Consider the following 19,493-nt stretch of genomic DNA (forward strand, 5'->3'; position numbering starts at 1 on the left):
CTCTGCCCATGTCTCTTTTCCCCACCAGGACCATGGCCTTCCTGAAGGCAGGGACCCTCTGTTGTTTGTCTGTGGGGCCCGAGCTTTGGACTGAGCCCACTGCACGGTGGTGCTCGCACGAAGGAGGCAAGTAGAGCAGGCCCAGAGACGTTGGTGACCCCTGTAGATGTCCAGGGACGAGCAGGGTAATGGAGTGTTTGTTTCCTGTCTCTGGCCCAGGAAGTAGTGTTTGCTGCATGATGACAGACACGCGCAGAATGGAGTGGAAGGCTCCCCGGCCTCACCTGCAGCCCCGCAGGCGGGCAGAGCCCTTGTGCCAGCGCTAATGAAGCGGTACAGGAAGCGCCACTGGATAAGGTTCAGCTGTGAACCCTGGCCTCCCAACAGGGGAAAAGAGGGATCCTTTGAAGAAGAAGACAGCTGGGTTTTGGTTTCAAGACCTTAACGCTGCCATCCCTGGATATTCATCTGTCAGTGCACAGGGGACAACATGTGGAGAACAGTTGCGTCCGGTCAGGCCACAGGGAGAAAGGAATGGCTGATCTCCAGGGTAACTGCGAAACCTCCCGTGGGTGAGGGTTCTGCTTCGTGGAGCCAAAAAGAATCGATTTGGTGAGGGTGAGGCCATGTGTGAGATGCTGGGTGCTCTGCCGTGAGCCGGGCGGCCCTACCACGCCACCTTCCCTCTGCCCCCTGGCCGCGGAGGACACGGGGGGCTTGGGCTTAGGGCTGAGCTGGTGGGCCAGTTGGGCCTCGTGGCAGAAACAACGTCCATGTATCCCACAGTCCCGAATTACCAGAGAATCCGGCCTGCCCCACATCATCTCATCCAGGATTCCTGAAATGACTTCAGCCTTTCTCTCATTTCCTTCAGGTGGGGATTTCCTTGCAAGAAAATATTTTCTCATCTTCCACCCGCTCCCCTTCCCTGCCTCCCCCCCACCCCACCCCCTTCCTGACTTTGAGTTGCTGAATTTAACTAGTGGTATTTTCTCTTTCGGGTGTTGGGAGGGGGGAGGGATTTGTAATCCTTGGTTGAATTTGTTTACTAAGAGTCCTCTAATCTGGGCAAGAGTTTTCGTCTGAGGGGATTTATTGTTCCCACTATAATGGCTTTTAACTCAGCCGAGGTTTATTTAACAGAATAGGAAGGGAGAAACTTATCTCCTCCCTAATCCCTCTTGAATGTTTACATTGCTCTGCCAAAGTAAATGCTGTGGAAAGTGGCAGCAGGCATTTGCTGTGTAATAGTCAATATGCAGCTGCCAGGGCTGATTGAAACATATTAACATAAGTGATAATACTGTCATAGAAGTGAAAAGTTAAGTTGCTTATCAGTATATTTTGATAAGCTACTTAAATTTTACAGTAGCATGTGCTGGCTTCAGACGGCCGTTCCTGATGGGGAACTGTGCACTTTATCTGTCCTCTGGATTGCCTCTCACTTCATCTATTACCCTCGGCAGTACAGCTGGGAGTCAGGGCCGGGTGCTGAGCTCCCTCCGCCCGGTGGGATCAGTGCTCCGCTGACCATCCAGCTCTCCCAGGAGCGGACCCTGTGAGCGCAGCAAGGCGGACGCGAGCGGGACAGCAGGGGCTCAGTGTGACAGCCTCCTCGCCTGACCACTTGTCACTTTGGAAAAGTTTCTTACTGGAGAATAAAGCCACTTAAATTAAGTGACAGAACTTCTGGGCGGTGGGGGCTGGGGGTGGGAGATAGTTCAACAACAATTCTGTAACCTTAACATGCCTTTGCTCTCAGCCTTTGTTGAGTTCTGTTTGTTCAGTCAACGAGGAGCACCAGTGGTGTGCTGGGCTCCATGCTCGGCCCTGGGAAGACAGAGTGAAGACAGATGAGATCCTTCCTTCTCTGTGCACAGTCTGTTAGCAGAACAGACACACCATTGAGTGCCACGTGGTGTGTGGAATGTTATAACGGGAGTATGCACGTGACCAGCGCAGCACAGAGAAGAGGGAATTAGGGCGTGAGGGGTGGGGATGGGGAGCGTGCAGGGGACCGTTAGGATGAGTGGAAATCAGCTCGCCTGGACCATGAAGGTCAGAAGGGAGAAAAGGGCCAAGCGTACGCAAGCTCGGGCAGGCTTGAGGATGCCTGGCCATTCTCGGAAGGAGGCTGCCGTGAGAGGAGAATGCACGTGGGGGAAGTAGAGCAGGCAGCCGGTCAGGGATTGACAACGAAGAGCCTCCAGCGCTGTCTTCAAAGTCCACTGGTGATGGAACCACTGCAGGAACTGGATCCGTGGGCCACTTACGTGTGCATTTCAGAAAGAATATTCTTGAAGCCCCACAGAGGGTAGAGTGAGGTCAGGACCAGACTGTCCTCAGAGTGAAGGGGCACCATGGTCAGGACCCAGTAGAGGGCAGCGGGGACAGAGAGAGCTCGTCCCTCAGAAAGTCTAGAGGGGGTGCGGTACGGATAGGAAGTTTGATGCCACAGTATGATTGGTTTCAGGCTCATGGGGCCTTTGGGACACCTTGCAGGCAGCAGCAGGGGAAGTGTTGTATGTATGAGTGTGTGGCTGTGTGTGTCCAATCATGCGGAACTTGCACAGAAGCTTCCTGGAGAGGGTGGGTGTGGTGGGAGAGGCCTGGGGGACTATGCAGAGATGGTTCCTGATTGCAGAGTCTGCTTTGAATTTCTTCTCTATGAACCTGTTCTAGCTCTGAGGCATGGGAATAATTTATAATGGACACTCAATCCTCCACCTTACACAGGCAATTTTTTTAAATCCCAGAAATAATTAGCATTCTACCAGTCTGTGTTTTCAGCAGCCTATAACAAGAAAACTCTTTAGGATGTAAAGGAGAAAGTGAAATGTACCAGTCTTGAATCAGCTCCTGGTTAAAGTTTTTGACCTACATACTAATATTTCATGTTTCTCCTCTTCTTTCTCCAGCTATCTTCCCTGGTTCGAAGTATTTTATAAGCTGCTTAACATCTTGGCGGATTATACAACAAAAGGCCAGGTATTTACCTTGTATTTTTCTTTTTAGCAAGTAACTTCAACTTCGATTATTAAAATAATATATGCCTTATATTTCACCAGAAGGTGTACCGAAAAAGTAGTGCATGCCCATTATAGAAAGTCTGGGGAATTTGGAAATAGGAAAGAAGAGAAAAATCACTCCTGATGTATTCCCCTCTTCCTTCCTGAAAATAACAATTGCTAGTATTTTGGTGTGTTTACTTTCTTTACTTTTTTTTATTTTTTATTTTTTAAGGGTTCAACAATGCATGATTTTTATTCTCTTGCTTCTGAAAGCTTGTATCAATATATATATATATATATATTAAACCAAGGAAAATAACCAAAGAGTTATGGGCCTCTTGTGCTTTGAAAATGGGAAGAAAAAAAAAATGGTAGCCACTAATTTGTTCAGACACAGCACGCTTAGCGGTCCTGTATTTTTAAGTTTTTAAGAATGGTTTTTAAGTGAAAGGGAAAACATCCACTGCCCCTTTCCAGAATTTAAACAAAGGGCAGCAGACATTCTTTACATCCAAATAAAACTATGGCGTTCACATGTGACCAAGGTGAATGTAGAATAAGGATGTTCTAAACATGGCTAGGACTCTTAGCAAAACTAACACACTAAAATCATATGATTACATTTTGAAAGAAAATGCACAAAAACCAAAAAAAAAAAAAGAAAATGCACAAAAACCAAATAGGAATTTTGAGATTTTTTTCATTTGAAGGTAAATCTTAATGCTATTAAATTCACAAGTATGCTAATTTAAATACCCAGTTCTAGTTATCTAAAACACACATTGCAAACATACAAATTATCTATTCTCTCCACATGTCAGAAGCCCATTCATTTCATGGTTTGGAAATGCAGAGAATAGATTCCCCTTAAACTGCAAGTCAGTAGGTGTTTCTTTACAGTTAACTTTAGCAAAATTCATACAAAATAGTAATTAACAATGATCTTCTTTACTTGTTAACTCACAAGGAAACACCTTCAAAACTGCATTTTGTTAAAGTTTCTGAACTAAAATGTAGAAAAACTGAACTACACAAATATTGAAAAGTTAAAAATTCCTTAATTTTTTATTCCTGCTACCACTACCACAATTTACAGGGCAATATACCTGATGTAATGAAAAGAAAAAGACAAAGACAAAGCTACAACAGATAAAAGACCTCAGGAATGTACATCTAATTGACACTACACTGCATTAATCAATAGCTGCACTTTTTGCAAACTGTGGCTATGACAGTCCTGAGCAAGAAGGGTTTCCTGTTGAAGCTGCAGTAACTTTTCTGACTATGGATCATCGTTCCTTCTGTGGCAGATTTTTACAGTTCCTCTAATGCATTTGGGACGACTGTCTCAAAGTAACCTGCAGCTTTCCTGACAACCCCTCGCTCTCTCTCCTGCTAAGAACTGTAGCCCTTTTCTTCCAAAAAATTTTTAGAACCTTCTGCTACCGTATCCACCACTTCCACCACCAGAGCCATAACCACCACCATAGGGACGGCCCGAGCTTCTTCCACCAAAACTGCCCCCCGCCATGGGTCCAAAATTTGATTGCTCTTGTCCGCTATAATTTCCAAAATCATTATAGTTCCCACCACCACCATCGTTCCCACCTCCAAAATTTCCTCCTTCACTGTAACCATCATATCCTCCACCACCAGCTGCATATCTACCTCCTTGGTTTCCATATCCTGGTCCACCACCTCCATAGCCTCCTCTACTACTGTAACCAGGACCACGACCGTAGTTGCCACCATCACCTCCAAATCCATTCTATCCACCATCACCTCCTCCGTAACTACCTCTGCCGCCACCTCCATCACCACCAAAGCCTCCTCTTCCACCAACGTTTCCACCACGGCCAAAGTTACCACCACCTCCAAAGTTGCCTCCACGACCCACGAAGTTGCCAGATCCACCTCCACGACCTCTTTGTGATCCAGCAGACTGCATTCCTTGTTGAGAAAGGGCCTTTTTCACTTCACAATTATGCCCATTAATAGTGTGGTATTTCTGAACAACAATTTTATCAACTGTATCGTGATCATCAAAAGTTATAAAAGCAAATCCTCTCCTCTTTTCCACTCTGCCTGTCTTCCATAGCTTCTATGGTTTCAGTCTTGCCATACTTCTCAAAGCAGTCTCTCAAATTATACTCTTCTGTATCTTCTTTAACACCACCAACAAAAATTTTCTTCACGGTTAGATGGGCACCAGGCTTTACAGAATCCTCTCTAGAAACAGCTCTCTTTGGTTCCACTACACGCCCATCAACCTTGTGTGGTCGGGCACACATTGCCACATCCACCTCTTCAACACAAGAGTAAGTCACAAAACCAAAACCCCTGGAATGTTTTGTTTGGGGGGGTCTCTCATCACCACACAATCTGTAAGTGTACCCCATTTTTCAAAATGTTCTCTTAAACTATCATCTGTAGTTTCAAAGCTCAAACCACCAATAAACAGTTTTCTCAACTGCTGTGGTTCCTTTGGATCATGGCCCTCCTCCCCCCAGCAGTGCCGGTGGCGACGGCTGGAGTTAGGCTGGGGGCGACCGGGAGGCGGTTTTACCTCCATTTTGAGACCCTCTTTCTTTACTTTTAGAGTTAAAGGAATAGTAAAAAGACCCTTAGCATTCAGAGTTAATCTTCTGATATCTGATAGCCGATATTCCCAAGCAGCCCTGGAAGTTCGTGACATTTATTATAATTTTGCTGAGGCACAAATTTGAACTGCTCACGTCATGCCGCAAAGCTCGATTTGTGTGTAAAACACTTAACTGGCAAGTGACCTGGCCACTTGTGCCAAGTTCCCCTTCCAGTAAGGCTTTGTTGTGCACTTCTGGTAATTTTTTTAAGGGTCTAGAAAATTACTTAAAAAGTTAGCTTTTAAAAAAAAAAAAAGTTAGCTCTACTAATTCTGTTGAATAAAAATGATGACCATAAAAAAAAAAAAGTTAGCTGTACTTTACTGTACTTTTGGAAGAAATGATATGTGGAAGTGTCTCCCATGGATGTCAGAGGTCAACTGGAGCTGTATTTAGACTTTCATAGCTTTTTCACGTGCCGTGGTAACAGAAGCATTTCCCCAGGCTAGTAAAAAGACTGTGAATATTTTTCATGGGTGCATAGCATTTTATCATGGACCTTAGAAACATTCCCCTGTTGTTGGAGGGTTTTTTTAAAGGTGTGTTTATTTATTTTAGAGAGCACGTGCACATGCGTGCACGCACAGAGTGGGGAGGGGCAAAGGGAGAGAGAGAGGGAGAGAAGCAGACTCCCCACCGAGTGTGGAGCCCAACCTGGATGCAAGGCTTAGTCTCAGGGCCCAGAGACCATGACCCAAGCTGAAGTCAAGAGTCGGGCACTTAACCGACTGTGCCACCCAGGAACACCTGGTAGGGTTTTCTTAATTATTTGGGATTTTTTGGGGGGAGGGGGCACTGTTTAAATGTAGCTATTAGCATCGTTGAACATAAAGCATTTTCTTCATTTTGGATTATTTCCTTAAGAGGAAAATATCAGAGGGGCCGTTTTTTAGGGCAGTGGACATAAACATTTTAAAAAATTTGCCAAACTGTTTTTCAAAAGAATTGTACTGTTTTCTTAAAAGACCCCCTTCCCTAGGAATGTACGGGAGTGCTTGGCTGACCATACTCTCACCAGTATCATTTGTTGAATATGTTGTTTATTTGACAAGTAAATAGTCTCATTGTTTTAATTACATTTCTTTGATTGCTAGTGAGTTGAATATTTGTCCCTATATCTAACTTATTAAATTTTCCTTTTTGTAAACGGCCAAAGATCTTTAATTGATGATACATTATTATTAAATGTTACAGAGGTTTTTTTTCTCCTCATACTTTCTACAGAACATTAGGTTCATTAAAAAAAGGGGGGGTATAGTTCAGTAATCTTGGGTTTGGAGAGAGGGAAAGCTGTGTTTCATTTTTGTCTCCTTAAGATTCTTTTCCTGGTGGTGCTGAGAAGGTCTTGCCATGGAGAAATGTGTGTTATTCAGTGCTTCCCATCTGTCTGGTCCTAAGCCCTTTTTATTCCACGACAAATATTAATATTCTGAGATACTAATGTTTCCTAGAACATACTTGAGGAAATGCTACTTTGGAGAAAAAGTGCAAAATGTGTGTATAATGGAGACATCTTTCCTTCAAGTAAGATTTACTCACTAGCAGTGTATTCCAGAGGCCACAGTAAATGGAAGGAATAACTAATAGAAATGGCTCCCTAGGTCACTACACTCACTCTGAAAGGATGCTTAGATATCAGGGAATTGTGTCATGACGGAGGTGATTTATTCTTTGAAATGATTTATTCTTTGATGAATGAATTCAGAGGCTTCCTTGGGTCTGTTCATCGATTGATGTTCACAATTCACTTTAGTCAAACATTCAGGTTTTCACTCAAATTTAAAAGATATCTTTAGTAAATAGAATTGTATCACATGTAGGCTCTTAACAGTCTTACAACTGGAGATGGACTCACATATTTTTTTCTTCCATATTAATGCTCCAATCAAAACACATTAGACTTTTAAACACTTGTCTTGTGGTATAGAAAAGGTTGGGTTTGTACAACCAATGCATAGGGGAGATAGGATTATTACCCTGGAAAATTGGTGCACCAGTCCTTTGGGCCATTGCCCCAGGAAGGACCCTGCCTCTTGGAATGTTGAGTTGCGATCAGTGATGTGTTTTAGTGGAGTCTGTTTCCGCTGTCCCCAGTACTCTTTCTATTAAATTTTTTTCTGGTTAAAGGAATTATGACACTGATGAAAGGAAATCTGTCTACAGTTGGCTTACTTGTTGGCAAGGTGTGGGTCATCAGATTAGAACAAGAGGACAGAGCTTTTATTAAACAGAATCCCGTCCCCAAGTCCAAAAGTCTTTGGGCATGGTAGGCTTCAATTGGGGGACTTGGGGGTGGATAGTGACCATGACAGCTCAGAGTGGAGCGTTGGAGCCTAAGACACATGATGGGGGTGTCTGTTTGGGTCATTGATCTACCACAGTTATCAGACCCTGGATGGGACATTGAGGGCATCCTTGTGGAAGAGTTGGCAGGATTGAAGAGGGCATCCGAGCTGGAGAGCAGCCTGGCTGAGGGTGTCAGAGCCCGAGGGACGAAGTGGTCGTTCATGTGCATGCAGTAGTAGAGGTGGTGGCTTGGCAGCAGATATCTGAACCCTAGGAGGATCTAGAAGGATCCACAAGGGAGAGGGGGCAGCAGTGGTCCAGCACTGGAGTGTTGGAGCCTAGGGTGGAGAGGGCATTCTTATTGGGGAGGAGTGGACTGTAGCAGCCTGGCATTGGATGTCTATTTTCAGGCAGGGCAAGGAGGGCCCCTGAGTGGATAGGGGCCCTATTGGCATGTAACCAATAAAAGATTGGTTACATACAAATGAGTAAATATATTAAGAAAACAGGATTGATTGTCATTTCCATAGAACTTAGTTACAAATATGAAAAGGTAGGAAACTAGAAGGATTCCTATGTTGGATTGGAATTAGAGGCACTAGTATGACCTGATGGCTTTCCAAATATGTGATGTAGAAATCAATAAAAATGCATATATTGTGGGTCTCTGTGTGCATCGTATGTTTTCTGGTTCTGACATCTAAGAGTCTGGGGTTAGCAATACCCACGTAGCAATGAGTGCACCTAGTACGCACATTGTTGTTTCTAAATAATATTCTCCACTAAAAGGAGCCAGGGCTCTCTGAAGAAATGTCTAATTCTAGGGCCATCGCAGGGAAAGTATAAAATGAGCCTGCAATATCTTTTTGTGCCAAAAAATGCTCAGAGGAAGTGCTCAAAGCATGTTGGGGACATGTCAGAAAGACACAGAAGTGAGCTTGAAATGGTTAAGGGGTTCCCACTGGTCCAATCTGGGACAATATGAGCGTTAAAACTAATAATGATAGCTAAGATTTATAGTCATTGAATAAAACAGGAAACCATTACGTGCTTACCAAATATAAATAAATAAATAAGTTAAAGGTTTTGATGAGGAAGGGGATGTTTACGTAAAGTACCACTCCATAAAATGCTTGCTAAACACAAAGGGAGAATGAGTACCTTCCCAGTAGAGACTTCAGAAGAATTAATCAAATGATCAAAGTGAACATCATGAGTAATGGAATGAATTGAAGTCTGAATCAATAGAAAACACCAGACAATTGGGAATTATTCAACAAAATGCTGGTCTCACTGTCAAGTGCCTACAAATCTGGGAAAGACTTGGGACCTTTTTCAGACTGATGAAGGCCAGAGAATCGTAACTAAAGGCAACATGCGCTTCTGAGCTGGATGACTTTGCTCTCCAAGGACATTATGGGCACAGTGGTTAAAACTTGAAGGGATCTGAGGATTTGATGGTAATGTTCTATCAATGTTAATTTCCAGATTTTTTGATGATTAGTTGTGCGTTGTACTGGAGAATGTCCTTTGTATTTATGGATGATGGAACGTAATGTCAGCAACTCACTTTTAAGTAGTTCGGGAAATACAAAATTGCTGTCCTGTAATTGTGTAACAAAATTAAACTGTACAGATGCACACACGTTCATTTCCCTGTGAAAAAATCATTCATTTCCCTGTGAGAAAATCGAATGATGAGAGTTCAGACTGAAGCAGATTTTTAATCTGGGCTCATCCTCTTTTTTCCTTTCTTTTAAATCCTCTACCCAGGACTGTTGTGGAGCAGTGGAGAGTTCTCTGGGCTTGAACACAGCGAACCCGCATGTAGCTTCTGGCTGTGCAACTTAGTAACTGGCTGATCTGAGCCAAGTTGTTTCACCCTTTGGAGCCTCAGTTTTCAATCTGTGAAGTGGGGTAGTTGTGAGGATCAAACAGATAACAAATGGAAACACATGGAAGCTCAATACTGTTCTGTTAGCACAGACAATTCCACAGGGTGGGAGAAATGGCTTTTGCATAATTCTGTAAGCAGCATTGAGCATTTTAAAAGTGAATCTGTTTTCAATCGAATAATTTGTACTGCTTTGTATTTCATTCTGTGGCTCCATTTCACTAATTAAAATGCGCAGCCACCATACTGTATTGCATACTGTTGTGTGTAGTTCATTTTAACTTTCCATAATTGGATGCTGCTGTGTGTATCCAGTGAACACTCAATAAAATTAATTGAGGGTAATGATGATGAAGACAAGATCTATAGTGTCATCCTTATTTCACCCAACCGCCCCCTCCCTGTGTGCTAGGACTGTTTGCATTTAAAAGTTGTTGCTATGGAGTTGAGAGGATAGGTTTGCTGAGAGCTTATGGTATATGATCCATAAAAGGCGGTCATGGTAGGTGTCTTACTCAGTAGAAAATGTCAGACTTGGTGTGGGAGGATCTATTTGGCTCTTATATTGAGCCATAAGCAGTGTCTTTTGTCTAACCCTGCTTGAATATCAAGCCTATTTCTGTACGGGGGCCAGCACCTCCCCAGCCCCCTCAGTCATCGGGGCCTCCGTGTGCCCAGACCTCCCTGCAGGCCTCTGATGAAGGGCTCAGCCTTGCTTTTGTTACTTAGGCCTTTTATTTCTTTCAGGAGAATCAGTGGAATGAGCTTCTTGAAACTCTGCACAAACTTCCCATCCCTGACCCAGGAGTGTCTGTTCATCTCAGCGTGGTAAGTGGGGGCAGAAAATTAGTGATCGCCAAGAAACCATTTCATTATTAGCAGGGAGGCAGAGTTAGCTGAACAAGATTGTCTTTTGTTGTCTGCACCTTCCCCAGCCCTCCCTCCGAATACTCTGAAACCTCTGTACTCGAGACAGGCCAGAGAGTTCAATTTCTTCCTTTCTCTGGGATTCCATAAGGAATAGGTCCCAAACGTCCCCAGGCTCCCTTCTTCCTGGTTGTCATCCCATCACAAGCATCTCCTAGATGGCAGGTGCTCGACTTGGAAGGGCCCCTACCTGCCTCACCAGCCCCCATTCTGGGCTCCCTGCCTCGTGTTTTACCCCCAGCACTGCTGTGCATGCCTCTTTGCCCATCCTGTCACCCCTGAACCTTCAACACCACCTCTATCCTCTTTACCAAGCTGGCCTACATTCATCCTTCAGAACTCACCTTGGATTTATTTCCAGAGAAATCCTCCCCTTGACCCCCTTCCCCAAGGCTTAGTCAAGGTTTTCTTCTTTGCCCCAAGCATCTTGTACACTTTGCAGTGCTTAGTCATACCACATCTGTTTTCCTCTCTTGGCCATTGGGCTGTACATCCCTCAAGGACAGGAGTGGAGAGAGCCTAGCATAGATCCTGGCCTATAGTAATAATTGTTTCTTTAAACATACATGCTATGTGATATGTAGTATGCTGGGTGGAAAATCCTCTGATTATGAAGCTTCAGTCCTGGCTGTAGTTTTGCTAGTGACCTGAGTGATCTTAATTAAAACCTTTAACCTTGTGGACCTTAAGTTCCTCATTGATCGGATAAGGCATCAAAAGAGGTGTAGGGGATCTTTTTCATATTTCAGGTTACTGGAATTCTCTAATTCTCTAGGTCAAGCCCTTGTCACCACCTTCATCAGAATTCTCAGGTGGATACCCTTAGGCCAGCTCTCGATTACCAGGGGCTGTTTTCCCCATGTTGTGGGATCTGAATGTTTTAAAAGTTGCTTTTTTTTTTTTTTTTTTAAGATTTTATTTCTTTTGGGTGCCTGGGTAGCTCACTGGGTTAAGCCTCTGCTTTCGGCTCAGGTCATGATCTCAGGGTCCTGGGATTGAGTCCCGCATTGGGCTCTCTGCTCAACAGGGAGCCTGCTTCCCCTCCCCTGCCTCTGCCTGCCTCTCTGCCTACTTGTGATCTCTGTCTATCATATAAATAAATAAAATCTTTAAAAAAAAGATTTTATTTCTTTTGAGAGAGAGAGACTGCACAAGTGCAGGTTGTAGGGAGGGCCAGGGGTGGGGACAGAGAGAGAGAATCTCAAGCAGACTCCATACTCAGTGTGGAGTCCAGTGCGGGCTTGGTCTCAAGACCCTGAGATCAAGAGTCAGATGCTTAACCCACTGAGCCAGCCAGGCTCCCCCTGAATGTTTAAAAAGTTTTATTGGATGTGCGGGCAGTCTGTGACATCTGTCACCCCGATGTTCTGGCTGACCTGGCTACCTAGGCAGGTGTCTCCTTCCTCCCTCACCACTCCATGTCTGTCCCTCCTGAAGCTATGTGCTCGGTCAAAGAGGACAACCTTCTCCGACAGAGGAGGACTGTTTTTCAGTCAAGGGTATGTGAGTAGCTGTGCTCCCCAGCTAGAACCTGCAGACAAGCTCTCAAGGTCCAGTCAGAGGAGAAGGTAGAGTAGTCAAGCTTCCAAGACTCTGGACACATCCAAATGAGGTGTCGAATGTGGCAGTCTGCTTTTTGATAGATAGATAGATAGATAGATAGATAGCTAGCTAGCTAGAGATAGATGGTTGGTTGGTTAGATAGATAGATGGAAGGATGGATGGATAGATAGATTTTTAAGATAATAGCAAGTTTTGTCTTTCATCTTCACTAGAACCAGGTACAGTGTTGATATTAGTGGTTAGTGTCTTGGTATTTAGCCACATAGAAAATGAACATATCTTACAGGTTTTTTTTATTGATGAGCAAATTGAAAGCAGTATTACTACCAATAACTAATAATAGATCTTCTATTTATTAAGTTCTTAATTTCTGCCAAGTATGCATCCCTAACGCTCAAAAGAACTCTACAAAACAGATAGTAGTGTTCTCATCTTATAGATGAGGCTTAGAGAGGAAACAGTACTTGCTCACCCAAGGCTATGTGGCTAATAAGTGAGAAGTTTAGGGTTTTCAAACCCAGGGCTAACTTCCCAGCCTGTGTTCTTTCCGCTAGGACATGAGTGTTGAAAGAAAGGGGGCAAAGAAGGAACTGGTAGAGGCTTTTGCTCATTTCAATAGAGCCTAGATCGGAAAAGATTCTTGTTGGAGAACTGCTCATAGGGAAGACTGCCTAGGAAAGATGAAGAAACGAGCTTTAAACCTGCCCGGGTCATTGCCAGATAACTAAACAACCTTGCCTTTGTCTCTGTCCCTTTTCCTAAATCAGCTTGATCTCTCTGCTTCAGTCTGTAATGACATCCGACAGGTAGCTGTGGAGTAGCCTGGCTGGGTCACCAGCTGCTGGGGAGGAAGGGCCACTCCTTCCCCTGAGTGGCTGCCAGGCCTCAAGGACAAGCCATCCCAGGGGCAGGAGGAGAAACTGTTGGGGGGAGGAGGTGCAGCTGTTTCGTGCCAGTGGTTCCTAGGAATGTTTCTGACCTCCTCTGGTCCCAGCATTTCATGGGTGATGGAGCAAGACGGAATCTCAAAGGACAGCCTGGGGACGACTTGGTTTTGGAATTGTGATGCCTCACTATTTACAACCCATTGCATCTGTAAAGGCAGATATTTGTTTCTTTCCAATTCGAGAGGAATTCTCTCCATACTGCATTTCTGATTTTGAAGGCTGAGTCTCATCTAGTTTATAAAGCCTGAAATGTGGAAAAATGGCAGTCCTCGACTTCATGTCTTAAGAACAGAATATGTCTGTATGTCCGATGTAGGTGATTGAGAAAAACGGAAAAGTAAACTAGGAGCCGAGCAATAATAATAGTTTTCTATTAAAAGATTCACGGCATGTTAGGCACTTCACGTATGTAACATTTATTCTTCATAACAATTTTGAGGTAGATATTTATGATTCCCATTTACAAGTTCAAAAACTGAGCCTCTGAGCTGTTAAGTGAGGTTACCTGAGATCACGTAGCTAGGAAGTGGTGACTCTGTGGTCCTTGTGTTTTCTTCCTCACTGTCCCAGCCATTACGTTGTCACTCTGTCACCCATGGATGTCCATTACCGAACATTTCCTGGGACTCCCTTCTAGCCATTTCATATAGCAGTTGGTATCTCATGGCATCACATTTAACCTTGTATTTTACTTTTGCTAAAAAGTGGCCTCGAGGGACCAAGTATCACTAGGTTCGCTCAGCATTAACTAGGTTAATCGTCATTGTTGAATTGAATGAGTTGTTAACCAGTTTTCATGCCACATAATCTCTGCTGTAATACTTCATGGGTGACATTGGGCACAGACCCACAGCTTTTTGGAATGATGCTTTGCAGAGGATTGTGGTTTTTTGTGTTTTTTTTTTAAAGTGGTCTTTTCAAAATTTTTTTTGTTTTTAGTTTATTTCAGTTGACGTGGCTTTAACTGTAACTTGTTCATAAAAAGCGTAGGTACAGCAATCTGTTACAGTGGGAAGAGCATAGCTGTAGTTCTGCAGAACCTGGTTTCAGTTCCTGTCACCTGTCACCTTCAGTTCCTGTGACCTCAGCACCTTAAGCCTCAATTAACCCATTTGTAATACAGAGATAATATGTATCTTAAAATTTGTTAGGGAAATTAAAGATAATACTGATATAGATACCTGGCATAAAGCCTTCCATTAGCAGGGCGGTATCTGTTGATTATTAGGCAAGTAGCTTACACTGTCATTGTTGTTATTGTCATTACCGCAGGTGTCCCCAGCTTTTCATTTCCGGAAGTCTATACAACTCATTCTTCTTGAGACCTACTTATTTTGCAATTATCTAAGAACGGAGGGGAGGGACTTCCTGAAATGTCACTTGGGGGTCCAGGTTTGAACTTAGGCCACAGCTAAGCTGACCTTCTCTGCTGCGACCTTTCCTGCCCTTTGCACAATCCCATCTTTAATTGGCCAGCACCAGACTCTTCACTCCTGCTTGCCATTGTCCTCCGAGTCTTTAGTAGCTCCGAGGAGGAGTCCTCAGTCCAGCCTGTTGTCATTTAACTCAGGGACATGTGCTCGTTACACACATGGGGATGCCTCCTTGAAATTTCTTTGAACAGGTCAGGTTTTCAGCTCCGTTGAGCTTCCGGTTCTCTTCACTGGAGATGACGTTGGAAGTCAGGAGGCTTCTTTTCAGAGCAGGCTTAGGGGACAGAATTCTCCACTCTTAACCATCTGTAATGGTCTCGGCGCAGCAGTCCTTCAGCTGGAGCTGTCCTTAACATCACCTGGGCTTTTGGGGGCAGATAGTGCCTGCAGCTTGTGTGGATATAATCTCAGATGCTAAAATGAAATGGCAGGTTTGGTTGGTAGGACCACTGCCGAGCAAACCTAGTGATACTTGGTCCCTCGAGGCCACTTGCCTCATTGAACAAGAAATTATGAAGCCTGCAGCTTTCATGTGTTCAGAAGTGTGCAAACATTGTAGGGGAATTTAGCCTTTAACCTCTTTGAGCTGTTCATTTATATCTCCTGAAGAAGTTCATCTCTCATAGAAAAGAATTCCGTCTACCGAACTGGTGATTTAATGTGTCTGGCTGTAACCCAGCATTATCCAAAGAAAATATTCTGTAGTCATTTCCTGTGAGTGAAACTCCGTTTCCTCATCTGAGTGAGGAACTACCTTCAGATCATTTACCTGATTTCTGAATAATATTCTTGTTGCATATTTTTGCAAAAGTAAATAGCATTTGCTTTTCTTTTCCAGCATTCTTATTTTACTGTGCCTGATACTAGAGAACTTCCCAGCATACCCGAGAATGTGAGTACTTGCTGGGGGTGGGAGGATTAAATTTTTATTCTTCTTTGTCTTTTATTTACTTTTAAAAGAAAATAAAAGGATATATTTTCCCATAGTAAAAATAATGCATTGCAAAAGCAAAAAACAAATAGAGAATCTTTGAAAAGCAGAGAAATTCTAAGGATAAAGAAGGATCATTACTCGTACTTCTCAAAGGTATCACCTATTAACATGTTGATGCCTCATGTTAGTCTTTTTCACACGTATTTTTTTACATAGTTAAAATCACTGATCACACATGCGTTTTTCCATCTCATTCATAGAATCCTGTTTGTTGGCTGTGCAATAATTCCATTTGCTATGTAGTTTACTTAGCTCTCCCTTCACTGTGGCACATTTAGGTGGTTTTTAGTTTTTGCTGTTGTAAATAAAATGTTTCTATGTAAAGAACTTCCCTATAAAGATTTATTAGGATAGATTTACTCAAGGAATTACACTACATTTCTATATCCACTTTGAAGAGCGTAAAAGAAAGTATTTTGGGGTATAAGTGTGAGGACTGCACCCACCCCTCCCCCGGCAAAGGTTTAAGAGTAAGGAACATGAGTCTGGGGGAGCAGAGGGTAAGGTTTGGCCTCTGAACAAGCTGAATTGTGTATCTGGCCTTAAGACATATTTTCAAGATGTTTTACTCAGATTATGTAGTGCTATGCAGAATTAAATATAGATTCAGCACCATGGAGGCCCGTTTACTTTTTAAAAATTGTGGCGAAATATATATAACATCGGATTTACCATTTTAACCGTCTTTAAATGCACATTTCATTGGTGTAAATATATTCACGTTGTTGTGCAGTCATCATCAGCATTCGTCTGCAGGACTTTTTCATCTTTCCAATTGGAAACTCTGTACCTGTTAAAAAACAACTCCCTGTATGTCCCCTCCTCCCATCCCCTGACAACCGCTGTTCTTCCTGAGTTTCTCTCTATGAATTTGATTAGGTACCTACTCTAAGTACAGCCATACAATATCTGTCCTTTTGTGTCTTGCTTATTTAATCTAGCATCATGCCTTTGTTCATCCCATGTTATAGCACGTGTCAGAATTTCCTTTTTAAGATGAAGTAGTAGTCTGTTGTGTGCATACAATGTACTCCATTTTGTTTATCCACTGATGGACACAGGAGTTGTTTCTACCCTTTGGCTGTTGTGAATAATGTTGGTATGAAAATTGGTGTACAAACATCTGTTCAAGTCCCCGCTTTTAAGTCTTTTGGGTATCTACCTGATTATTTTTTTAAAGTACTGGAGTAAGTGGTGTATTTCCTTGTAACCATTACAGATTCACAGAAAGGAAATTCTTTTATAACTTGTCTATAGTCAGACAAATTAGGAGTGTCAAGTAATCATGTGTTATTAATGAAGTTAGACTACAGAGTTATGCTAGATAACTATCTTAGTTGGGAGTGTAAAATATATCCATAATCTTTATGATCAGGCACTGGTGGAAAACACTGCTTCCTTTTTGTTTACATTAAGTAATGAAAACTTTGGAGCATAGTTCCCGTTGCAGCCACAATAGCTAATGCTACTGTGTGACATGATGAATTCAGTGAGTACCTGCATTTTCTCATTTGCCTCTTTTAACAAGCTTAGGTAGTTACTATTGTAATTATTATTTTGTATCTGGAAACAGGCCCTGAGAGTTCAAGTAACATATTCAAGGCCCTACCACAAAGGTGTAATAGAATTAGAATTCAGATATTGGTCTTTTGGTTTTAGAGATTGAGCTCTCACACACTATGCTATACTTTGAGCCCATTATTTTGCCCTTCATCTCCAAAATATTCCTTGGAAATGACAAAAGAACTATAAAATTAAGGAGAAGAATGTCCGTGTAATTCCAGAAGAAGCTCCCATGAGCCAGAAAATTTGAGGGATTTCCACAACTTAAAAGAGATGGTTACTGAAACTTAACAGTCAATAAATAGTAGATAGTGGAGGAACCCAAAAAGAATTAGAAAAATCCTCTGAGAGAGCAGAAGTAGGGGCATACCATGGACAAATAGCAAAAGGCAGTTTGTCGAAGGATTATTTTCAAATGCCTGGGACAATCATAAAAATTGGCTATGTATCAGATCACACTGAAAATTTTAAAATAGAAAAACTCAGAGTCTGACAGACCAGTCTCTTCATGGCAACAAAATAAGACTAGAAATTAATGTTAAAAGTTTTAAAAATATCCATCTACTTGAAATAGTGGTTGGGTCAAAGGGGATAAAACATTGAAATTGTGTGTTGTTTAGATATTAATGACAACGAGAATACTAAACAACAAAAACCTAAGGGATGAGCCAAAACTATACTCAGGGGGAAACTGATAGCTTCTAATGCGTTTATAATAAATAAGAACCTGAGAAAATAACGAACCTGACTTTCAGTTCAAGAAGCTGGAAAATGAGGGGTGCCTGGGTGACTCAGTCAGTTAGGCATCTGATTGGATTTCGGCTCAGGTCGTGATCTCAGGGTCATGGAATTGAGCCCCATATCAGGCTTCAAGCTCAGTGCCGAGTCTGCTTGGGATTTCCTCTCTCCCTCTCCTTCTGTCTCTTCCTTACCCCTTGTGTGGCTGTGTCTCTAAATAAATAAATACAATCTTAGAAAAAACCTGGAAAATTAATAGCAACCAAAAAGCCAAAACTAGAAGCATTTAATTATAATTTTACTTAGAAATATTGTTAAAGTAGAACTGAAAAATAAGACTTTTAAAAAACCGAATATTTGAAAAGAATAATAAAATAATTTTAAAGTTATGCAATAAATTTGATAGAGATAAGGTAAAATTTTCCAGAAAAATATAAGTGATTGAAGTCAGCCTAAGAAATAGGAAATATAAATATAGAACCATAACTTGAAAAGATTAATGAAGCTTTTTTAACCATCTCTACACCTTGCTGCTACAAGTATGTGAGGTTTGGGTGGTTATATAGGCATGTTAAGGAACAAATTATTATGTAAAGTGTTCCAAATTGTAGAAGAGGCATGTGTATATGTATTAAACAACAGCAAAAGAAAAATCACTTATAATCCAATATGTCAGAGAAAGTCACGTTCCAAGTTATTCTTTATGATAATAGTGGTTTCTACACTGTGTGGCCTAGAGCCTTGAGGTTGCCGTAGGACCCTGGATGGCCTGGGGGAGATGGATGGTGGCTGACCAGAGCGTGGGGTCCCTGCTCTGGCTTTTATTCATTGCCGGTTCATTCCTGTCCGCTTAAATTGGGAACTTGGTAATATTTTGTTTCAGATAAAAGAGTCCTTTTGATTAAAAAAAAAAAAGAAGAAGAAGAAAGAAAAATTTAGAAACTGCATCTTAAAAAAAAAATGGAGTTCATACCAAGTACATACATACCTTTCTATCAGTGCTTTTTTTTTTTTTTAAAGATTTTATTTATTTGATAGAGATCATAAGTAGGTAGAGAGGCAGGCAGAGAGAGAGGAGGAAGCAGACTTCCTGCTGAGCAGAGAGCCCGATGCGGGGCTCGATCCCAGGACTCTGAGATCATGACCTGAGCTGAAGGCAGAGACTTTAACCCACTGAGCCACCCAGGTGCCCCTCTATCAGTGCTTTTTAAATGACAACATATAATGGATGTTTACTGGTGTCATTAAAATTCATTACAAAATATCTTTGTTGTAAAAACCATTAAATAAGAATACGTATAGAAAAAACTGAAATACTGTCATCCCTTCCCCACCCCGGTCCCATTCTCCCTCCAGTTTGCATGTCCTTCTAGACCTTTCTCTATGTATTTACAGTATTATAAGTGTGAGTACCTGTGTATGTTGTAGACATTTCCTTAGACATGTGATACTGTTCCTATTGTTTTGCAACTCACTTTTTAAAATGTACCCTAAA

General features: G+C 42.3%; 1 protein-coding gene and 1 pseudogene across 5 annotated transcripts in view; one reads left to right on the forward strand and one right to left on the reverse strand.

Annotated features, from left to right (window-relative positions):
• Positions 1-19,493, forward strand: part of DENND1A (DENN domain containing 1A) — a 493,090-nt gene that overhangs the window by 219,951 nt on the left and 253,646 nt on the right. For all 5 annotated transcript variants that reach the window (XM_046022048.1, XM_046022043.1, XM_046022046.1 and 2 more), the window contains 3 exons: positions 2,919-2,988; positions 10,581-10,661; positions 15,542-15,595. In XM_046022048.1, the coding sequence (XP_045878004.1) occupies positions 2,919-2,988; positions 10,581-10,661; positions 15,542-15,595 (205 nt within the window). The remainder of the gene's footprint in view (positions 1-2,918; positions 2,989-10,580; positions 10,662-15,541; positions 15,596-19,493) is intronic.
• On the reverse strand, positions 4,279-5,583 carry LOC123952706 (annotated as a pseudogene).

This window comes from Meles meles, chromosome 11 (genome assembly GCF_922984935.1).
Source record: "Meles meles chromosome 11, mMelMel3.1 paternal haplotype, whole genome shotgun sequence".
Taxonomy (NCBI): domain Eukaryota; kingdom Metazoa; phylum Chordata; class Mammalia; order Carnivora; family Mustelidae; genus Meles; species Meles meles.